Genomic DNA, 15,791 nt, shown 5'->3' with positions numbered 1-15,791 from the left:
ACGTTGGAAATATGCGCTCGGGTTGGAAAATGTTCGGAGTTTCGCTGTCTCGGTGGGATCGCGAGTTTTTACATTCGATTAGGAGTATATACAAAATTTAATTGACAAGTATAATTGGTCAATTGCGAGGTCCCAGGAGTTTTATATTCTGCTAGGCTGCACGTTGCTTATTGTTGTTTTCAACTAACTCTATTGCCGAGTCATAAATATGCTGATTTTCACCAGCAAGTCGATGACAGCGTCTTGATGTCATCGGACATCCTCCGGTGCCCGTCACTCATAAGAATGTATAAAAATGAAACTGCATTTCGTCAAGATATCTCGAAATCACAGGGACTTAGGTAGATAATGGTAAGAAGATTCAAAATATAATATTATATACCTACCAAGTATTATTGACTCAAACCCCCAAATACCACCATGAGCGACCCGAACAATCCGAACATCAGCCAACGCAGCACGCCGCAATGGGGTCTCTATCAAAGGGAACTCTTCTGGGCACCGAACGAGGGGAAGCATCCGCCCTTTAATACACGTAAGAATCCAATGTCCACCTAGGTATATATATATATATATATACAATATGAGTATCATACGATCTAACAGCCCTCATAGACCCCGATAAACTGAGGGAGACGGCTAGAGAACGTCTAAGCCAGTCCGGATGGTATGACTGCCTCCATCCTTTTAAGAGAAAACCTCACAGCACCTAGACAAACCAAGTCTCATATATGCACCTACCTAATATATATCAGGTACTACGCATCCTGCAACGCAGGCCTCTCGTGGACGCACTACGCCAACCGCCAAGCCTTCTACCGGCACCAGATCGTGCCGCGGATGCTCGTCGACACCTCGCGGCGGGACACGGCGACCAGCATCTTCGGGCACCGCGTCGCCGCGCCCATCGGCTTCGCGCCCATCGGCATCAACCGCATCTACCACCCCACCGGCGAGCTGTCCCCGGCCCGAGTCGCCCGCGACCTCAATCTGCTGTACTGCCTGAGCTCCGCGGGGAGCTGCAGCATCGAGGACGTGGCGCGCGCCAACGACGAAGGAGGAGGAGGAGGAGGCAAGGACGAAGGTGAAGGAGAAGGGGGAGGGGAGGGAGCAGGAGGGGATGAACAAAAGGGCGTGCGTTTCTTCCAGCTGTACTGGAGCCCCGACGACGCCGTAACCCTGTCGATGCTCCGCCGCGCCGCGCAGAGCGGGTACACGGCGTGCATCCTCACGACGGACACGTGGCAGCTGGGGTGGCGGCACGACGACGCGGCGCACGGGAACTACGCGTTCTACCACGAGCACGGGGCGGGGGACCTGGGGCTATCGGACCCGGCGTTCCTGGAGCGGCTGCGGGAGGCGAAGCTCGACCCGGAAACCGCGGGCGGCGGCGGCTCGAAAAAAGACAAGTACCGCGTCGGCGCGCAGTGGATCGACAAACACATCTGGCACGGGCACGCGTTCTCGTGGGACAGGCTGCCGTGGCTGATGGACAGCTGGCGGAAGCTGAGCGGCGGGAAGCCGTTCTGCGTCAAGGGGATACAGAGCGTGGCGGATGCCCGGAAGGCGCTTGAGCTGGGGGTCGATGGGATCGTGGTTTCGAATCATGCTGGTCGGCAGGTGGATGGTGCGATTGCGAGTTTGGACGCGCTGGAGAAGATTGTGGACGCGGTGGGGGATAAGATATATGTGAGTTGCTTCAACCTACCTAAGTTGCCTGGTGTTCTTCGGCTGGAAATGTTTATTACTACCAGGTGTGTATACGGTGGCATATGAAAAACACTAACGGCCGGACGACAGATCATGTACGATTCGGGAATCCGAGGCGGTTCCGACGTATTCAAGGCTCTAGCCCTCGGGGCCAAATTCGTCTTTGTAGGCCGGTTGTGGGTGTATGCATTAGGTTCTGCGGGCGAAGAGGGTGTAAGGCATGTGATGAAGGGATTGTTGGCGGATTTTGACATTCTGATGAACGTCGCGGGATATCCAAATCTAAAGGATATTAATCGCGATGCTTTGGACTCTCTTCCCAAGGGGGTGTACTTTCCGTCCACGACCGAGATCGCGTGAACGGTTATAGACGTGTCATTTTTCTGCGGGGGACAGTTGGAAGTTTTATCTTGTTACCCTAGATAGAATTGAGGAACGGAGATGATGGTAATGAATTTGGTAAATTGACAAAAGGGAGTAATATTGGTGTCTCTGTCAGATGGTTTGTTTTCATATCGAGCAAACGGAAAACCGTCTCGATTAATCCAACACCCAGGTTTCTTTATATATACATTTCCAAGCCGGTACCTCTCCCCCTTTCCCGTTCCGCATTTCCCACCTAACCTGTAACATTGAAGTAATTGGCGGCAATAGGGTCCTTCAGTCCAGCAGCCGTGATGAACTTGGGAACGCTAAAACCCACCTTCTGGCTTTGCAGCATCTGGTTCGCCGCCGAGGGGATTTGCCAGTTTTGTGGTTGTTCCCATAGGAGGTTTGTATATCTGTGAGGATGGACGGGATTCTCCGGTTGGGGGGCTGGGGCGAACCATGCCACTGGACTGTTGGCCGTCGACTTAAGCGTGCTGATGCCGTCTACCGACGCGCCACCACTGGCTTTGAAGTCTCGGATCACAGTGTGGAGATACGTGGTTCGCTGTCCCTGAGCGGGGTTGGCGAAATTGGTTGATCTAGCAACATGTGAAGTTAGTCACGACGTAGGATGACCGGTACTAATCTGAAAGGATCATCGGAACATACGCATCGAGGTCTATAATACACACTTAGTTAGCAAGTTGAATCTTGAAAGTTCCACGGGTAGGACTTACCGATTAGCATCCACACATAAGTACCGTTGGCAGGAATACTCAGACCAATAGTCGGCTGCCTTGAGGTTTCGGTTTTTGCCAAGGCCAGGCCAGGCGTCACAGACTTTGTCCCAAATGTGACTTCAAGCTTTTGCTCGACAGCGGGTGTGAAACCTGCCGGAGTCTGAGCGGCGGAGATACTGGCTAGAGCCAAGGCGGAAAGGATACAGGAACTCTTCATCTTGAATGTGAAAAGCCTACAACGAACAAAAGTTACTTCAGGTGAGACGACGATTCGTCTTGTTGTGGTATACTCCCAAGTCCCGGGTTAAGAGGTAGGTATAAATACTGGTTGGTTAAGCATGTTATCGAACCGCGGACTTTACGCCATAGCTCACCCGGAGCTCTTTTACACACTCTTTACATTACCCAGGGATAGGCAATTTACATCGACCCCATGCCGCCTCTGTCAAGTTTATATAAGCTCGTTGGCTAAATAGGGAATTTTCCTCATCGGGCGCGGTTGACCTTTGTGCCTGGCCAATCTTCCGTCTTGGCGAATTAGGTATAGGGATCTTGTCGAACGCGGGGTCTCCGCAAATTGCTGGCAGTTAGACATATACTCTTGCTAAGATCTCGATATTGGTTGCCGATCATTTGAGTAGGGGGATCTGGTCTGGACTTGGATTGTGGAGCGGGAGCTTCGAAGACATTTTGTAGTTGCCAAAAGGAATCCTCGGCTACCTACATGACCCTACATAGACTTGCTTTCCTTGGTTGATTCTTGCGCTCATATGAAAATGTGAGGCTCTGAGTCGCGAGCAATACTGCTATCGAAATTTGCTCGACTTGAAGTTCCCATGGCACCTGTTAGACTTTCACGGATCGCAAGGAAGAGAATGCAGTACTTAGCAACAATAGAGGTAGGTATATAACCCTACAGTTGGCACCGCTTTAGAATAGCTTTATTCAAACGCATTGTTGATATGAGCTTCAAACTGATCCCTTTTATAAACTACCTACCTACCTACCTTAAGTACCTTCCAAAAACCCTTATCCAGACGCCAGTGGCCTATGCAATAACGACAATGATGTATATCTCTTTCTAAGCCAGATATCTTTACGATATATAGACTTTCCGCTTAACACTTTACTCAACAATGATCAGTGAGCAACACCATCACTGTTCTTGCCAACAGTGCTTGGGCTGTTCAACGCGCTGTCGTCATCCCTCAGCGGCCTTGCATCCTCATCGTCGCTCATTAAGCCTTCCAACTCAAACTCCTGAGCGTCCCTTAACGGTACATTGCCGTTTACCCGGGGACCTAATCTACCATTCGCTACTTCTTTGGTAGGAACTGCTGGGGTACTGTTCCGGTCATAAACTCCGATAAGAACATTTACGAAGAGGAAGAGTAGGAAGGCGAGCGAATACAATATTAAGATGTAAGCGACGTGGTCCATACCCGAGGCTGCGACTAGAGACATCTGTTCCTCTGTAGCACCCATGAATAAAAACCCAGAAGCATAGAGCAACTTTAACAGACAAGTTAGTAAGAGGCGTAACTTGCATCATAATGAGCTGGGTAACTTACAAAGACGGGGACGTATTGGAAGCTAGTCGTTCCTCGGCCATCCTCGGATGAACCAGGCTGATCACGAAGAACGAAAGATATCTCAATGATACGCGTGACACCAGCTGCCATGAGCGTGTATCCAAACATTTTGTGAGTTTCGGCGCTGATCATCAATTCTTGGGGATGGGCGCTCATAGCCCAACCGGTCATTAGGAGGACGAAGCCTGGGATGAAGTTACGCTGCGGTCGTCCATCACGGTCTTTACTCAACCAAACTCCGGCCAATCCTGCTGACCACCAGATAATACCCATCGTGGTATGCTGCCAGTCATTCTTGACCCACGCCGTGCCCCATCGGTGTTCGGTGAAGGTATTAACTACTCCCCAAGCGGCGATGACGGCACTATCGAAGAACTCCTGAGAACGCCCAGTACGCCTTAACCAAAGCTGTCCGGCGAGCAATAACAACGTCAAGAGGACTCCGTAGGCGATAAAAGCGCTTCCCATAATGAAATGCGCCAGACATTGGCCAAGATGATCACCCTGGCAGAAACCGAGAGCTGTAATACCGCCAAAGAGCATTTGCGTCCATGATAGAACAGGTAACGCTTTTCCGACTACGCCGTGTCCGATCTTCACGAATCGTCTGATTTTCCCGTTTATACCTTTCTCGAGGTGTAGCTTCAGGTAGATGCCCATGAGAATTTGGAGGAAAAGAAGTAAAGAGATCGGCGATGCGAATTTCGAGTGGACGTTGGAGTGCTGAAACTCGCGGCCGCCGTGCATATGACCTAGGGCATATCCGAGGATCGCCAGTGCTGTCCCCAGAACCTGGACAGGGACGTGCCATCGGGACTTGACGATCTAAAATTGGAGAAATTAGTCGGAATGTAGATTGATAGGCGAGTTAGAAGTTCAAATAAATAGATGATGCGCATACTCCAAGAACCATTCCTAAGGGAAATATGATGCCCCAAGCGAACATCTGAACGAAGATATGAATCCATAGTGTTGTGTCCTGCATGAATAATCAGTTTCCGCTGCTTCCGCCACAGCCGAATCAATGCTATTCAGCTGAGCGAACGTACAATAGGATCTTCGGAAATGGCGTGGCCATCTTCGATATGCGTAGAACTGTGATCGTGTGCGGAAGCCATTGGTAAAGCAGCCAAAGCCAGCAAAAATGTGAGAGAAAGAGAAGAAGATGAAGCCATCATCCTCAAGCTCTCACGGAGCCTCAGTTCTAACATGATGCGTTTCGGAGCCAGAATCTGGGTCCAAGGATGGGTGGATCGAACCCCTGGAGGGAACCGTGTTTCGATTATCTTGAGAGACAAGGGGGGGTGTCTCTTAAAATAATAACGAATAACTCTAAGTAATAATTGGACGGCGCTAAGAAGTTGTGAGAAGCTTAAACCAGCCGTCCATTGTAATGTTCACGGGTTACGGCTCGTAGTCGTTCGAGAGGTTGAAGACGGGAAAAAATGAAGACGGGAGTGGCTGACATTTGTTAATCGCTGCAGTGATTTTCGGATTGCGACAGCACGCTAGGTACTGGGTTAGGTACATTTGTATTAGCTTAGGAAACTGCCTTACGCTTGTGCTTGCGCAAGGTCTAATTCCGCTGTAGCCGGAACCCCACTTCCTTTACAGATGCTGCTGGAATGCACGCATGTACATGTGCAGTACAGGGGCTGGGCTTCGTAATGCGGGCAATCCAACGGCGGTAGGTGCCGCACCTCTTCACAAAGCTTAAGTCAAATGGGGGTAATGTCATTGGTTAAAAGTCGACCTGTATCTTGTGCAAATATTTTTAGGTACCCAGGTATTAATCTCCGACCTACCGGAGCTAAAGGCATGAGCTTCGTAATACTGTATTCTTAAATATTATTTTCTCATAACATTTGGACGGTAATGCGCCAAGTCAGTTTGTACACTATTCATATATCTTTAAAGCTGGTGACGCCAGCAAACCCAGGAAACCAGTTTAAAATCCTTCCCAGTTGCGTGGAGCTGAACCGTATGAACTGAACCAAATGACATAATTTCAATAGAAGGGGAAAAAGAAAGGAAGACTCAATAGTCCGAAAACTACTAACTAAACGCCAAAGCATTCACATGTTTCCGCCAGGTAAATAAGATATGTCTTCATATATATAATTAAGGTAACAATACCACAGCTATTCACAGCGAGGTAGGTATCATCTTTTGTGGTTGCTAACCTCCAAAAAAGAGACACAGTTGCTGCATTCAATATCCCCCAAATATTAGGTATGAATCCAGATAAACCGCTTCAAAGCACCCCTCCCCCCTATCCCCAGTATCCCAATATTCGATAATAAAACAGGTAGGCCTCCGAACCAATACGCAGAGACTATCAAGCTGCCGCACCTTCGTCTCTCTTTATGTCCATGCATATGCACATCGCGATGATGATGGCCATGTCGACGTTTGGCGCGATCGTAACATTATACGTTTGCTGGTCGGCTATAAGCTCTCGCGCATTCCAACGGTCGCGATAGATCGTTGCGACCGTTTGCCCGCTAGCCTCGTCTATAATGTCGGCGTTCGTGTCCATGAAGTCGCCCTTCATCACTAGCTCCTCCTGCTGGCCCGAAGCCGAGGTGAATGTAGCTATAAACTTGGAGCCAATCACTGCGGGTTGGTTTATTGACTCACGTTAGTTTGTCTCATCTTATGCTGTGTGTGTTGTGTCCCCCTCACTCCCCCAATTCCAGCCAATCGACAAGGATGCGCCAGACTCACACTTGAATTTACTCTTCACTTCGAAGATCTCCTCTTCTTTGGCATTCTCGGCGTAGAACGTCGTGTGTATGGTGAAGTGCCTCTTGCGGATGCAGAACAGGAAGTTCCCGTTTACGTCCGAGACGTTCGTGCGCCCGGAGAGCGACAGGCTCTCGCCGTTGACTTTGAGGATAGGTTGGCCGTTGTAAAAGCGCACGTCGAAGCTGTTTCCCGACAGCGACTTGATCTTCTCTTTCAGCACTAAGGTTTCGCATTGCCTCGCGAAGAAGGACGGAAATATGCCTATCGGCCGAGGGAGAGGGTTCAGTAGCGGCGGGTTACCCATGTTGATTGATATTGGTGGTAGATGTCAGGTGGACAAGTAGGTCAAGTTCGATGTGAAGGGATTGCGACTAGATAGGCCGACCGACTTGGATTGAGAATAAAGAAAATGAAATTAATAAGGAAAGCTAGAATTGTGCATCGTGTCACCAAGTGAGTTGGAAGCAGACAACTAAGGTTCTTATATTCCTATCCAGCTACCTAGTTACTCAGTAGGGTAGTAGGACAGCTATCCATTTCTGATCGGCCATATAAGTCCTACGTGATGATCCATCGTCAACCGCCCATTACTACGTAGGATTAGGTTAGGTAGTTGGGAGCTACGTCAGTCCGCTAATTAGCAGTTGAAAATAACATCAGCCCCCTTGTTGATCCGCTTTGTAGCTGAATTGCTAAAAAGGCAATCTGAGCTCAGCAAGGTGGTCGAGATTCTGATGTTGGTGGTGATAATCCGCCAAGATTTCCCCTCATTGGGCGATTCTCCATCATGACCCTGCATGTTAAAGCTAGCTACCTATCCAAGTAAACCGAATGTACCACAAAAATAATTTTCGTATTTATTTATGTTGGTACAGCCTTAAGAGTCACTTGCATGAGGCTGTACGTGGATATTATGCGTTTGAAGCGCGTGAAAATCTATCTTTTATTCGCAAGTTCATCGCTGTCGAAGCTATCCGCAGAAAAGATTATGGGCATCGTGGATGGCGCCATTAAAATAAAAAGCTACCTGTTTCCATTCTCAGCCACAGCTGAATAGAAATTATGCCTAGAAGAACATAGCCGTCTAATAAAGTAAAATTGGAATTGGCCCCATCAAACCCCAAATCTTGGGTTGGATACGGCGTATTTGCCGAAGGAGGCCTCTTTATACTGAAGACGTTGAAAGGATTTACTTATTAGGAAGTTAGTAACTCCAATTAGTCAAAAATCCCAATGGGTACTACTTGATTAGCGAATGAAAAGTGCTGGTTAGTATAAAGTTTCTACTACCATACCCCCTCACTGACACATTCCACATCCTGTAAATGTACCTAAGGTAAATACTTAGTTCTCATGGAGCAATCAAGGCGAAAAGCCTCATCAAGCCCGCGCCACAATATTGGCTCTCGCAAAAGCCGCGGTCGCATTATAGCGGCTGTCTTATTGTTCAACATCGCATGGCTATCATGGACTTGGGTACCCCGATACGCTAAATCCGAACACGATACCACTCGGGTGCAGAGATGCGCTATCGATAATCTCCACGGAGACCTATCTTTCCTCGACGGCGCGTCGCCTATTGGCAAATTCGAGTTCCTGGAAAGAAGAGATCGCCTCGCGCGAGCTTTGGCCGTATCTGATGTCGATGCTTTCGTCCTTGAGCCGGGGTACACGTTCCAGTAAGACTGTATCAATCAAAACCAGATGCATTCCACGTCTGCGAACCAGCGTTTGGGTGTTCTATTGTGATCTGTGGTTAATTATAGCCTATTAGATATTATGGGAATATCTCGCAAAGCGATTGGGAGCCGTGGGAGCCCGAGGAAAGACCATTCCTAATGGTAATCCTACCCGTGACCTCCGAGTCCGGCGCGGTTTCCGCCAAGACGGCTTTTCTCGCCCCGCATTTCGAAGAAGGCCGGGTCCGCATGCTCGGGATTCCCTCCCGGGAGCCCGAATTGGACATCGTAACCTGGGAAGAACATTGGGATCCTTACGATACCCTACGTCGGTCTCGTATTTTTGCAAATATTAATGGTGCAGGCGAGCACGGGAGAAAACCTAGACTAATGATCGATGAGGAGATGCGAGATTTTATCGCGCGCGGACTTGCGAATACCGGGTTCGAGACTTTCGGGTTGAGCCCGGAGGTCGAACTGGTAAGGCAGCTAAAGAGCCCTGCTGAAGTAGAATTGCTCCGCGCTGTGAACACCGGCACTGTCGCGGCGGTAAGGGCGATGCGTCCGTGTCTCGTGGCTGGTTTGACCGAAGACGAGGTACGGGGAATTCTCGATGCATCACTGCTCTCCGTCGGCTTCTCTCTCTTCTTTAATATAGTGCTCTTCGAAGAAGACGGTGCCTTGCCTCATGGTGGTTTTGTCGTTGGTAAAAAGAAACTAAATCACGAGACTATGGTTGTAATCGATGTCGGGTAAGCACATTTGAGGAAGCCTCGGCAAGGCAAGACCTCTAATTCCTTGCAGGGCCCATTACTTGGGTTATTCTTCCGACATCTGTCGCAGCTTTTTCATAGATCCGGAGGCCGCTAAAAGTGGTAGGATATACTCCACTTTAGTTGCACCTCTCTTGAAGATGATGAAGCTACCGACCGGGCTCCCCTCGGTTCCTGAAGGGGATCATCAGCTGCACGAAGAAAAGTTGAAGGTATGGAATATCGTATTAGAAGCCCAGACAGCTGCATCAAGGGAGTTCAGAGCGAACAATACAGCGGCGAATGTCGATCTTGCCGCCCGTAAGATCATAGAAGGAGCAGGCTACGGTCACGCCTTTACGCATCGGCTTGGTCATGGAATTGGAATAAAGGGTACGTGATATTTAAATCTATTGTGTCTGTAACTTCAACATGTGGATAATATTCACTTACATCCCTCAGCCCACGAATCACCTTACTTGAATAAGTGGAATACGAAAGTCACTCTCCAGCCTGGGATGACATTTACGAATGAACCTGGTATATATCTAGAAGGGAAATTTGGTGTTCGTCATGAAGATATCTATCTAGTGAAAGAAGAAGATGATGCGGAGCTATTAACAGGACGAAGAGCTACGGGGCCCTATGACCCCTGATAGACATAACGCGTCACCGAGATTGAGGACAGTCGGTGTATAGTCAATAAGTAACAAGTACGATCTTGTCTATAATGAATTTTTAGTATGATCCGGCTATTAAGGGTTACATTAGACGGTATCCAATGCTAGAGCAACTATTGACGCCTAAATTTCATCAATTTCACAATGGCCAAGTCGCATGCCCTTCCTACTACTCTATGGTAAAATTCCGACAATCATGTAGAATCAGTTAGCTTTGAAGTGGATGTTAGGCATAAGACGTGTAGGACAAAGGAGACGTTTGTATGCATACCTCTGATTCCTAGAGCTATCTTAGTGAAAGTTTCTCACGGAACAATTAAGTTGTTTCCTTACCTTCTGCTCCACCTCGTGACAGTGAATGCAATCTGCTCGTTGGCCGTGGGCCAAATATTGTCTATATAATCTTAGTTTTGGAAACCTTATGTCTCTTTTCCCATCCCATCTAACTAACAGTAAACCAGCTCTTCTAGCATAACACAATGCTTCTTCATCCATACTTTTGTCCTTGATAAAAATCAACCGCTGATCTTTCTATGTCCGATTTTCCAGGGGGGAAAATGGAAAAATTCATTGCTACGTTACACAACACACCGGAAGAGATCAAGTCCTTCGTTGAGAGGTTGGAAGTCCAGCGCCAACCATTCTCGGCGCGTGAGCTCCAAGAAATCATACGCGTCCTTCGTCGGTTGCAGGACAAAACCAGCACGCTTCGAAGCCAAGCTACTACGCCGCGGCAAAATGTCGCGCTTGACGCAGGTGACGAAAAGCGCCTCCGAGAACACCGAAGGAAGTTCGACGAAATCGACGCCCTTATTGTCAGGAAGGTTCACCAGGCGGAAAGTCGATACTGCAAGTTGAAAAAAACATATTGAATATGGAATATGGTAACCCTGTGGTAAAGAGAGGCAGAAGTTTGAGTGCATGGCATGCTGGGTTGAATTTGGATTCACCTGACTTGTACTCGTTTGTATTGATGCCTCGTTATCGGGGGTGTGGGCAAACCAAGGGCATACTGGCTATAAAGGCCCTCACTCAGCCAACTCTTGACAGTCTTTAATAATATTCAATACTTCAACATTATTAACTATTGAACTCAGCTATTGAATCTAGCCATTGAGTGAATATGATCTGCTGGATGTTCTTAAAGCCAAAATAAAAAAGTATATAAACCTGCCCTTGACAACCTCCTACCTCTATTCCCATGTCCACCTCCATTCCCATCTTCATTTCCACTTCCTGGAGCAGCACACCAAGCATCTTACCTAGCAAATCAATCCATCCTCGAAATTTTTTCCTACAACCAAAACAACTTTACCTCTACATCTTCTCCTACAACATGCATTGGCTCAGTGAGAACACCGTGAAAAACCTAGAAGAGGCACCTAACTGTAAGGCCTGGGCCGATGATCTCGACGTCGAATCAGGAGCGCTCTCCGATGCGGAATACAGCGAATTAGAGAACAGGCTCCAATGGGTCTTCGATGCGTTAAGTCCCTATGACTTAGCAGTACTATCTCCCGATCGCGATCCCGCAATTGACAACCAGAGGAGCACACTCGAGGACGTTGAGAATGCATTACAGGCAAAGAAGGATAAACATGATGAGCTTTACGGGATCGGCTAATCAGGGGAGGCGGAGTGTATAGTCGAGCTGTAGCGGGCTGAATCTATGAGCCTCACGACTTGGCTCGCCTTGTAGGCGGTCTGGATCGACGCCTTGGGATTTCCGGCGGATTTATTTTACTTGGGCGTGCTGTATGCACCGTTCCCTCCAGTTACTTGAGAGATGAGGGAAGCGTTGTCCATGTAACCTTAGCACGTAGCGTTGCCTTATAATATATTTACTCATTTTACTAATATCTGTTTTGTTTATAATGTGTATTAACTTTCTTTGCTTGTCTTATTTACAACGGAAACTTGCTACGAGTATGAAGAATGGGGCTGCGTTAATTTGTATCTTGGACGTTCGAGGAATGCCCTCAAAGGATAGGTACATAGTAGGCAGGTATATAGAGCTGCTAGTTGCTTTTATTATAGCGCCATGAGCACGAACTTGAGCAATCATTCAACTACGGCGCACCAGTAACAAGTCGGAGACCATCTACGTCTTATAGGAGGCAAACAACGATAATTACTTTCCAGACTCACCATGGCGAAGACGTTATATTGAGAGCCAGTACCGGCTGAATATTACGTTATCAAGCAGGGAGATACCAAAGACCATTTCACAGATTCGTAACTTAGATTATCTGTTAGTTAACTACTTGTGTTGGTTATAGTAATTTAAGCGGTTCTCTCGTACGAATGTATAAGCGGTATGCAGGAGGTGAGAGAAGTAGGGCCAAGCTGAGAAGCGCAATGGTTGAGCCCGCTTACACGCATTTTCCGGATATGTAAGAAAAATGATTTGTCACTATTACCTTAATATCAGTTATCGTTATATCGGTGTAAGGACATCGCATCGAGTGATCAATAAATCGTGGAGAATATCCTCCTTTTATTAAATAACTTCCGCAAACTTCTTACCTTATCAAGGTTATTTAATAAGAGCGATTACCATAACGTTAGGCAAACGAGACCTGATAACAAGATAGCGTGGTCGCGGCAGAGTTGCCGGAGTGGAAGCAGAGTGGGAGAAGCCAAAGAGACCTTCCATCTTTAACCTAGTTCCGGGGTTCGACTGGGGTTTGACTGCATAATCGCCAAGGATCGTCCCCATTATATGGGCTACCCGGTGGCGTATCCAAGCTTGATAATACTACGCTATCTGTTGTCCTGCCTAAAGTAATAATAACGAGAACGCAGGCTAGATATTGCACAATGCCAAGCGGGTCTCCGATCACCGTCTTAAATACAGGGCGTTCCGCCTCATTTTTGGACTCTTATTTACCAGAATATCTCTAGAGGCGCCATTCCTCGCCATGGTTCGTTGCGGTGCAGTCGTTTCGGGCCTGCTGGCCCTTGTCTCTTCCGTCGAGGCAATTCAGAGACACCCCTTGCCAATTAGCGAGCTCGCGAAGCAGGTATGCGAAAACAACCGCGTTCAAATAGTATTAGGTACACATAGGTGCAAGAACAAGAGGCTAACACGTTCATTTGCGGCAGGTCAAAGGTAAAGGCGCGTACGATACCAGGGATCTTGATCTCCAGGCCCTTTACCCCGAGTACAACCTCTCGACTCCGATTGACCACTTCCATAACGATTCCTCTTACGAGCCTCACTCCAATGGAACGTTCAATTTGCGGTACTGGTTTGACGCCCAATACTACAAGCCCGGGGGTCCGGTGATTGTGCTCGCGGGAGGAGAGACAGACGGAGCTGGTCGCCTGCCTTTCTTGCAGAAGGGTATTGTTTACCAACTTGCCAAAGCGACGGGCGGATTGGGTGTCATTCTCGAGCATAGATACTATGGCAAGAGTATTCCGACGCCAGACTTCAGTACCCAAAGCTTGAGATTTCTTACTACGGATCAAGCCTTGGCTGATACTGCTTACTTTGCTAAGAATGTCAAATTCGCCGGTTTGAAGAACGTAGACCTGAGTCCCGAAAAGACACCTTGGATTGCCTACGGCGGCAGCTACGCTGGTGCCTTTGTCGCCTTCTTGAGAGCCCTGTACCCGGACGTCTATTTTGGTGCAATTTCGTCTTCTGGCGTTCCCAAAGCTATTTGGGACTATTGGCAATACTTCGAAGCTGCTGCCGTTTATGGACCGCCGGCATGCGTCGAGACCACCCAGAAGCTCACGCATATTATCGACAATATCCTGATTGGCAAAAACGGGTCTGACTACGTTGGGCAGCTCAAATCAGTCTTTGGTCTACCTAATGTAACGCACGACGGCGACTTTGCTAGCGCCATCAACGGCGGCATTTATGGATTACAGAGTCTGAACTGGGATCCTTCGCAAAGCAGTGATAGTTTCTTTGTTTACTGCGACAAGGTCTCGTCGGATGACGTGCTGTATCCCGCTACAGAGGCAAGCAGGGAATCCGTCGAAGAGCTCATCAAGGTTGGTGGCTACGAAGACGAGTTGGAGACTCTCGCGAACAGATTCTTAAATTACATCGGTTATGTGAACCGAACTTCGGTTGCAAGATGTTCAGGTGATCAGGATGCTTGTTTTACTACATATGATCCGGAGTTTTACGCCCAGGACGACATTTCTCAGACCTGGAGGCTATGGCAATACCAAGTTTGCACTCAGTAAGTCTCAAGCACACTGATTGATGATGTTACTCTCCAGTACTTACTAGGTATTTAGATGGGGTTATCTCCAAACCGGAAGCGGTGTTCCTGAGGACCAGCTCCCTCTCATTTCGCGCACCATTGACGTTGACTATTCCGCTCTCATCTGCCGGGAGGCTTTCAATTTGACCAAGCCGGCCGATGTAGAATACATCAACAGGCTTGGTGGTTTTAACCTCAGTTATCCTCGACTTGCCTTCATCGACGGCGAGTGGGATCCGTGGAGAGCGGCGGGCGTTCATGCCATTGGTCTACCCGAGCGACCTAACACGCCAAGCGAGCCTTTCATCCTGATCGACGTAAGTTTAAAAACCACCTAACCTAGACAATCTACTGCGTATATCCCTTACTAACGGGAGAAACAGCGGGCGGTCCACCACTGGGACGAGAACGGGCTATTCCCCAACGAGACAACAGAAGACTTACCGCCGGCACCGGTTAGAGACGCTCAGAAGCAAATCGCGGCATTCGTGCAGGGATGGGTGCAAGAATTCACGGGTAAATACTAGCAGCAGGCACTTGGACTTGCACCTGTCAACCAGAAGATGCTGACGGGAGTAGCAGATGTTGTAACGGAGTCTAGTGAACTATGAACAATAGCTACCTCTATCAAAATATCATAGCGATACCTATGACGTAAGACTCGGAATTATGTCGATCTTGAAACGCATGCTTTCATCGGTATAACTATTAAGCCACGATTGAATGGTAACTAAAGCTCCTTATCATACCCGGTTCCGTTATGTTGCCATCGTGGCATGTACGTGATTCAGGGGCTACATACAAATGGCGTTAGTGTGACTCAGTATAGATTTGTATTACTTTGGTTTTTGTGGTCACTCGGATTTTGATTTCTAATGGCTTTGGATAAAATCAATCTTATAGTTACAGCATTTGTTATAACCCCTTGTTATAATCTAGGCACTATCATAATAATCATTAATTTTATCATGTAAATGTAAAAATGACTAATGTCTTCCTTCAGCCTGGCTCTACGTCAAGGCAAGCTATCCGGTAGCCGAAGAAGAAAAATCTATTCTCGGGTCACACAAATACTACATAGCAATTGGCAGCGACCTGATTGATGCGTTGAAAGTGAAATGCGCCGCATTCAGGGATAGGCACTGGAACATTCGTAATTGACTTAACGGCTATCACCCTTGGCGAACAGGGTTTATCACAGTCCCTTACTTGAGTTGTTCATATCGTCCCTCGAAATGGTTATTTGTAATAGACAACGTTCACCATTTCCTTGACTAGCATCAGGAATCAAA

General features: G+C 47.9%; 7 protein-coding genes across 7 annotated transcripts; 4 read left to right on the top strand and 3 right to left on the bottom strand.

Moving 5' to 3' along the window:
- Window positions 1-251: 251 nt before the first annotated feature.
- On the top strand, window positions 252-2,285 carry F4812DRAFT_245015 (L-lactate dehydrogenase). The gene is made up of 4 exons (XM_047930675.1): window positions 252-535; window positions 616-667; window positions 756-1,689; window positions 1,801-2,285. The coding sequence occupies exons 1-4, from the start codon at window positions 421-423 to the stop codon at window positions 2,068-2,070; spliced, it is 1,371 nt and encodes a 456-aa protein (XP_047785681.1). The 5' UTR covers window positions 252-420; the 3' UTR covers window positions 2,071-2,285.
- F4812DRAFT_244843 (PEBP-like protein) lies at window positions 2,053-3,269 on the bottom strand. The gene is made up of 3 exons (XM_047930673.1): window positions 2,817-3,269; window positions 2,749-2,758; window positions 2,053-2,678 (listed from the first exon to the last, which is right to left on the bottom strand). The coding sequence occupies exons 1-3, from the start codon at window positions 3,034-3,036 to the stop codon at window positions 2,330-2,332; spliced, it is 579 nt and encodes a 192-aa protein (XP_047785680.1). The 5' UTR covers window positions 3,037-3,269; the 3' UTR covers window positions 2,053-2,329.
- Window position 3,270: 1 nt separating this feature from the next.
- Window positions 3,271-5,793, bottom strand: F4812DRAFT_244842 (uncharacterized protein). The gene is made up of 4 exons (XM_047930672.1): window positions 5,461-5,793; window positions 5,313-5,390; window positions 4,391-5,236; window positions 3,271-4,331 (listed from the first exon to the last, which is right to left on the bottom strand). The coding sequence occupies exons 1-4, from the start codon at window positions 5,620-5,622 to the stop codon at window positions 3,960-3,962; spliced, it is 1,458 nt and encodes a 485-aa protein (XP_047785679.1). The 5' UTR covers window positions 5,623-5,793; the 3' UTR covers window positions 3,271-3,959.
- Window positions 5,794-6,617: 824 nt separating this feature from the next.
- F4812DRAFT_244718 (DUF567-domain-containing protein) lies at window positions 6,618-7,916 on the bottom strand. Its single transcript, XM_047930671.1, has 2 exons — window positions 7,139-7,916; window positions 6,618-7,027 (listed from the first exon to the last, which is right to left on the bottom strand). The coding sequence occupies exons 1-2, from the start codon at window positions 7,461-7,463 to the stop codon at window positions 6,750-6,752; spliced, it is 603 nt and encodes a 200-aa protein (XP_047785678.1). The 5' UTR covers window positions 7,464-7,916; the 3' UTR covers window positions 6,618-6,749.
- Window positions 7,917-8,378: 462 nt separating this feature from the next.
- Window positions 8,379-10,518, top strand: F4812DRAFT_446681 (Creatinase/aminopeptidase). The gene is made up of 5 exons (XM_047935666.1): window positions 8,379-8,427; window positions 8,478-8,838; window positions 8,934-9,590; window positions 9,643-9,983; window positions 10,053-10,518. The coding sequence occupies exons 2-5, from the start codon at window positions 8,513-8,515 to the stop codon at window positions 10,244-10,246; spliced, it is 1,518 nt and encodes a 505-aa protein (XP_047785677.1). The 5' UTR covers window positions 8,379-8,427; window positions 8,478-8,512; the 3' UTR covers window positions 10,247-10,518.
- A 309-nt stretch (window positions 10,519-10,827) lies between these two features.
- On the top strand, window positions 10,828-11,894 carry F4812DRAFT_468690 (uncharacterized protein; the record flags this gene model as incomplete). The annotated part of the gene is made up of 2 exons (XM_047938811.1): window positions 10,828-11,123; window positions 11,621-11,894. 2 exons carry the CDS (start codon window positions 10,828-10,830, stop codon window positions 11,892-11,894), a joined length of 570 nt encoding a protein of 189 aa, XP_047785676.1.
- A 954-nt stretch (window positions 11,895-12,848) lies between these two features.
- F4812DRAFT_446668 (peptidase S28) lies at window positions 12,849-15,560 on the top strand. Its single transcript, XM_047935665.1, has 4 exons — window positions 12,849-13,293; window positions 13,376-14,475; window positions 14,534-14,816; window positions 14,883-15,560. Exons 1-4 carry the CDS (start codon window positions 13,192-13,194, stop codon window positions 15,024-15,026), a joined length of 1,629 nt encoding a protein of 542 aa, XP_047785675.1. The 5' UTR covers window positions 12,849-13,191; the 3' UTR covers window positions 15,027-15,560.
- Window positions 15,561-15,791: the final 231 nt, after the last annotated feature.

The sequence above is a fragment of the Daldinia caldariorum genome, assembly GCF_022478825.1.
Source record: "Daldinia caldariorum strain CBS 122874 unplaced genomic scaffold F4812scaffold_27, whole genome shotgun sequence".
In the NCBI taxonomy this organism is placed as follows: domain Eukaryota; kingdom Fungi; phylum Ascomycota; class Sordariomycetes; order Xylariales; family Hypoxylaceae; genus Daldinia; species Daldinia caldariorum.
The sequence above is the reverse complement of the archived record's forward strand: the minus strand, read 5'-3'. Positions and strand labels throughout refer to the sequence as shown.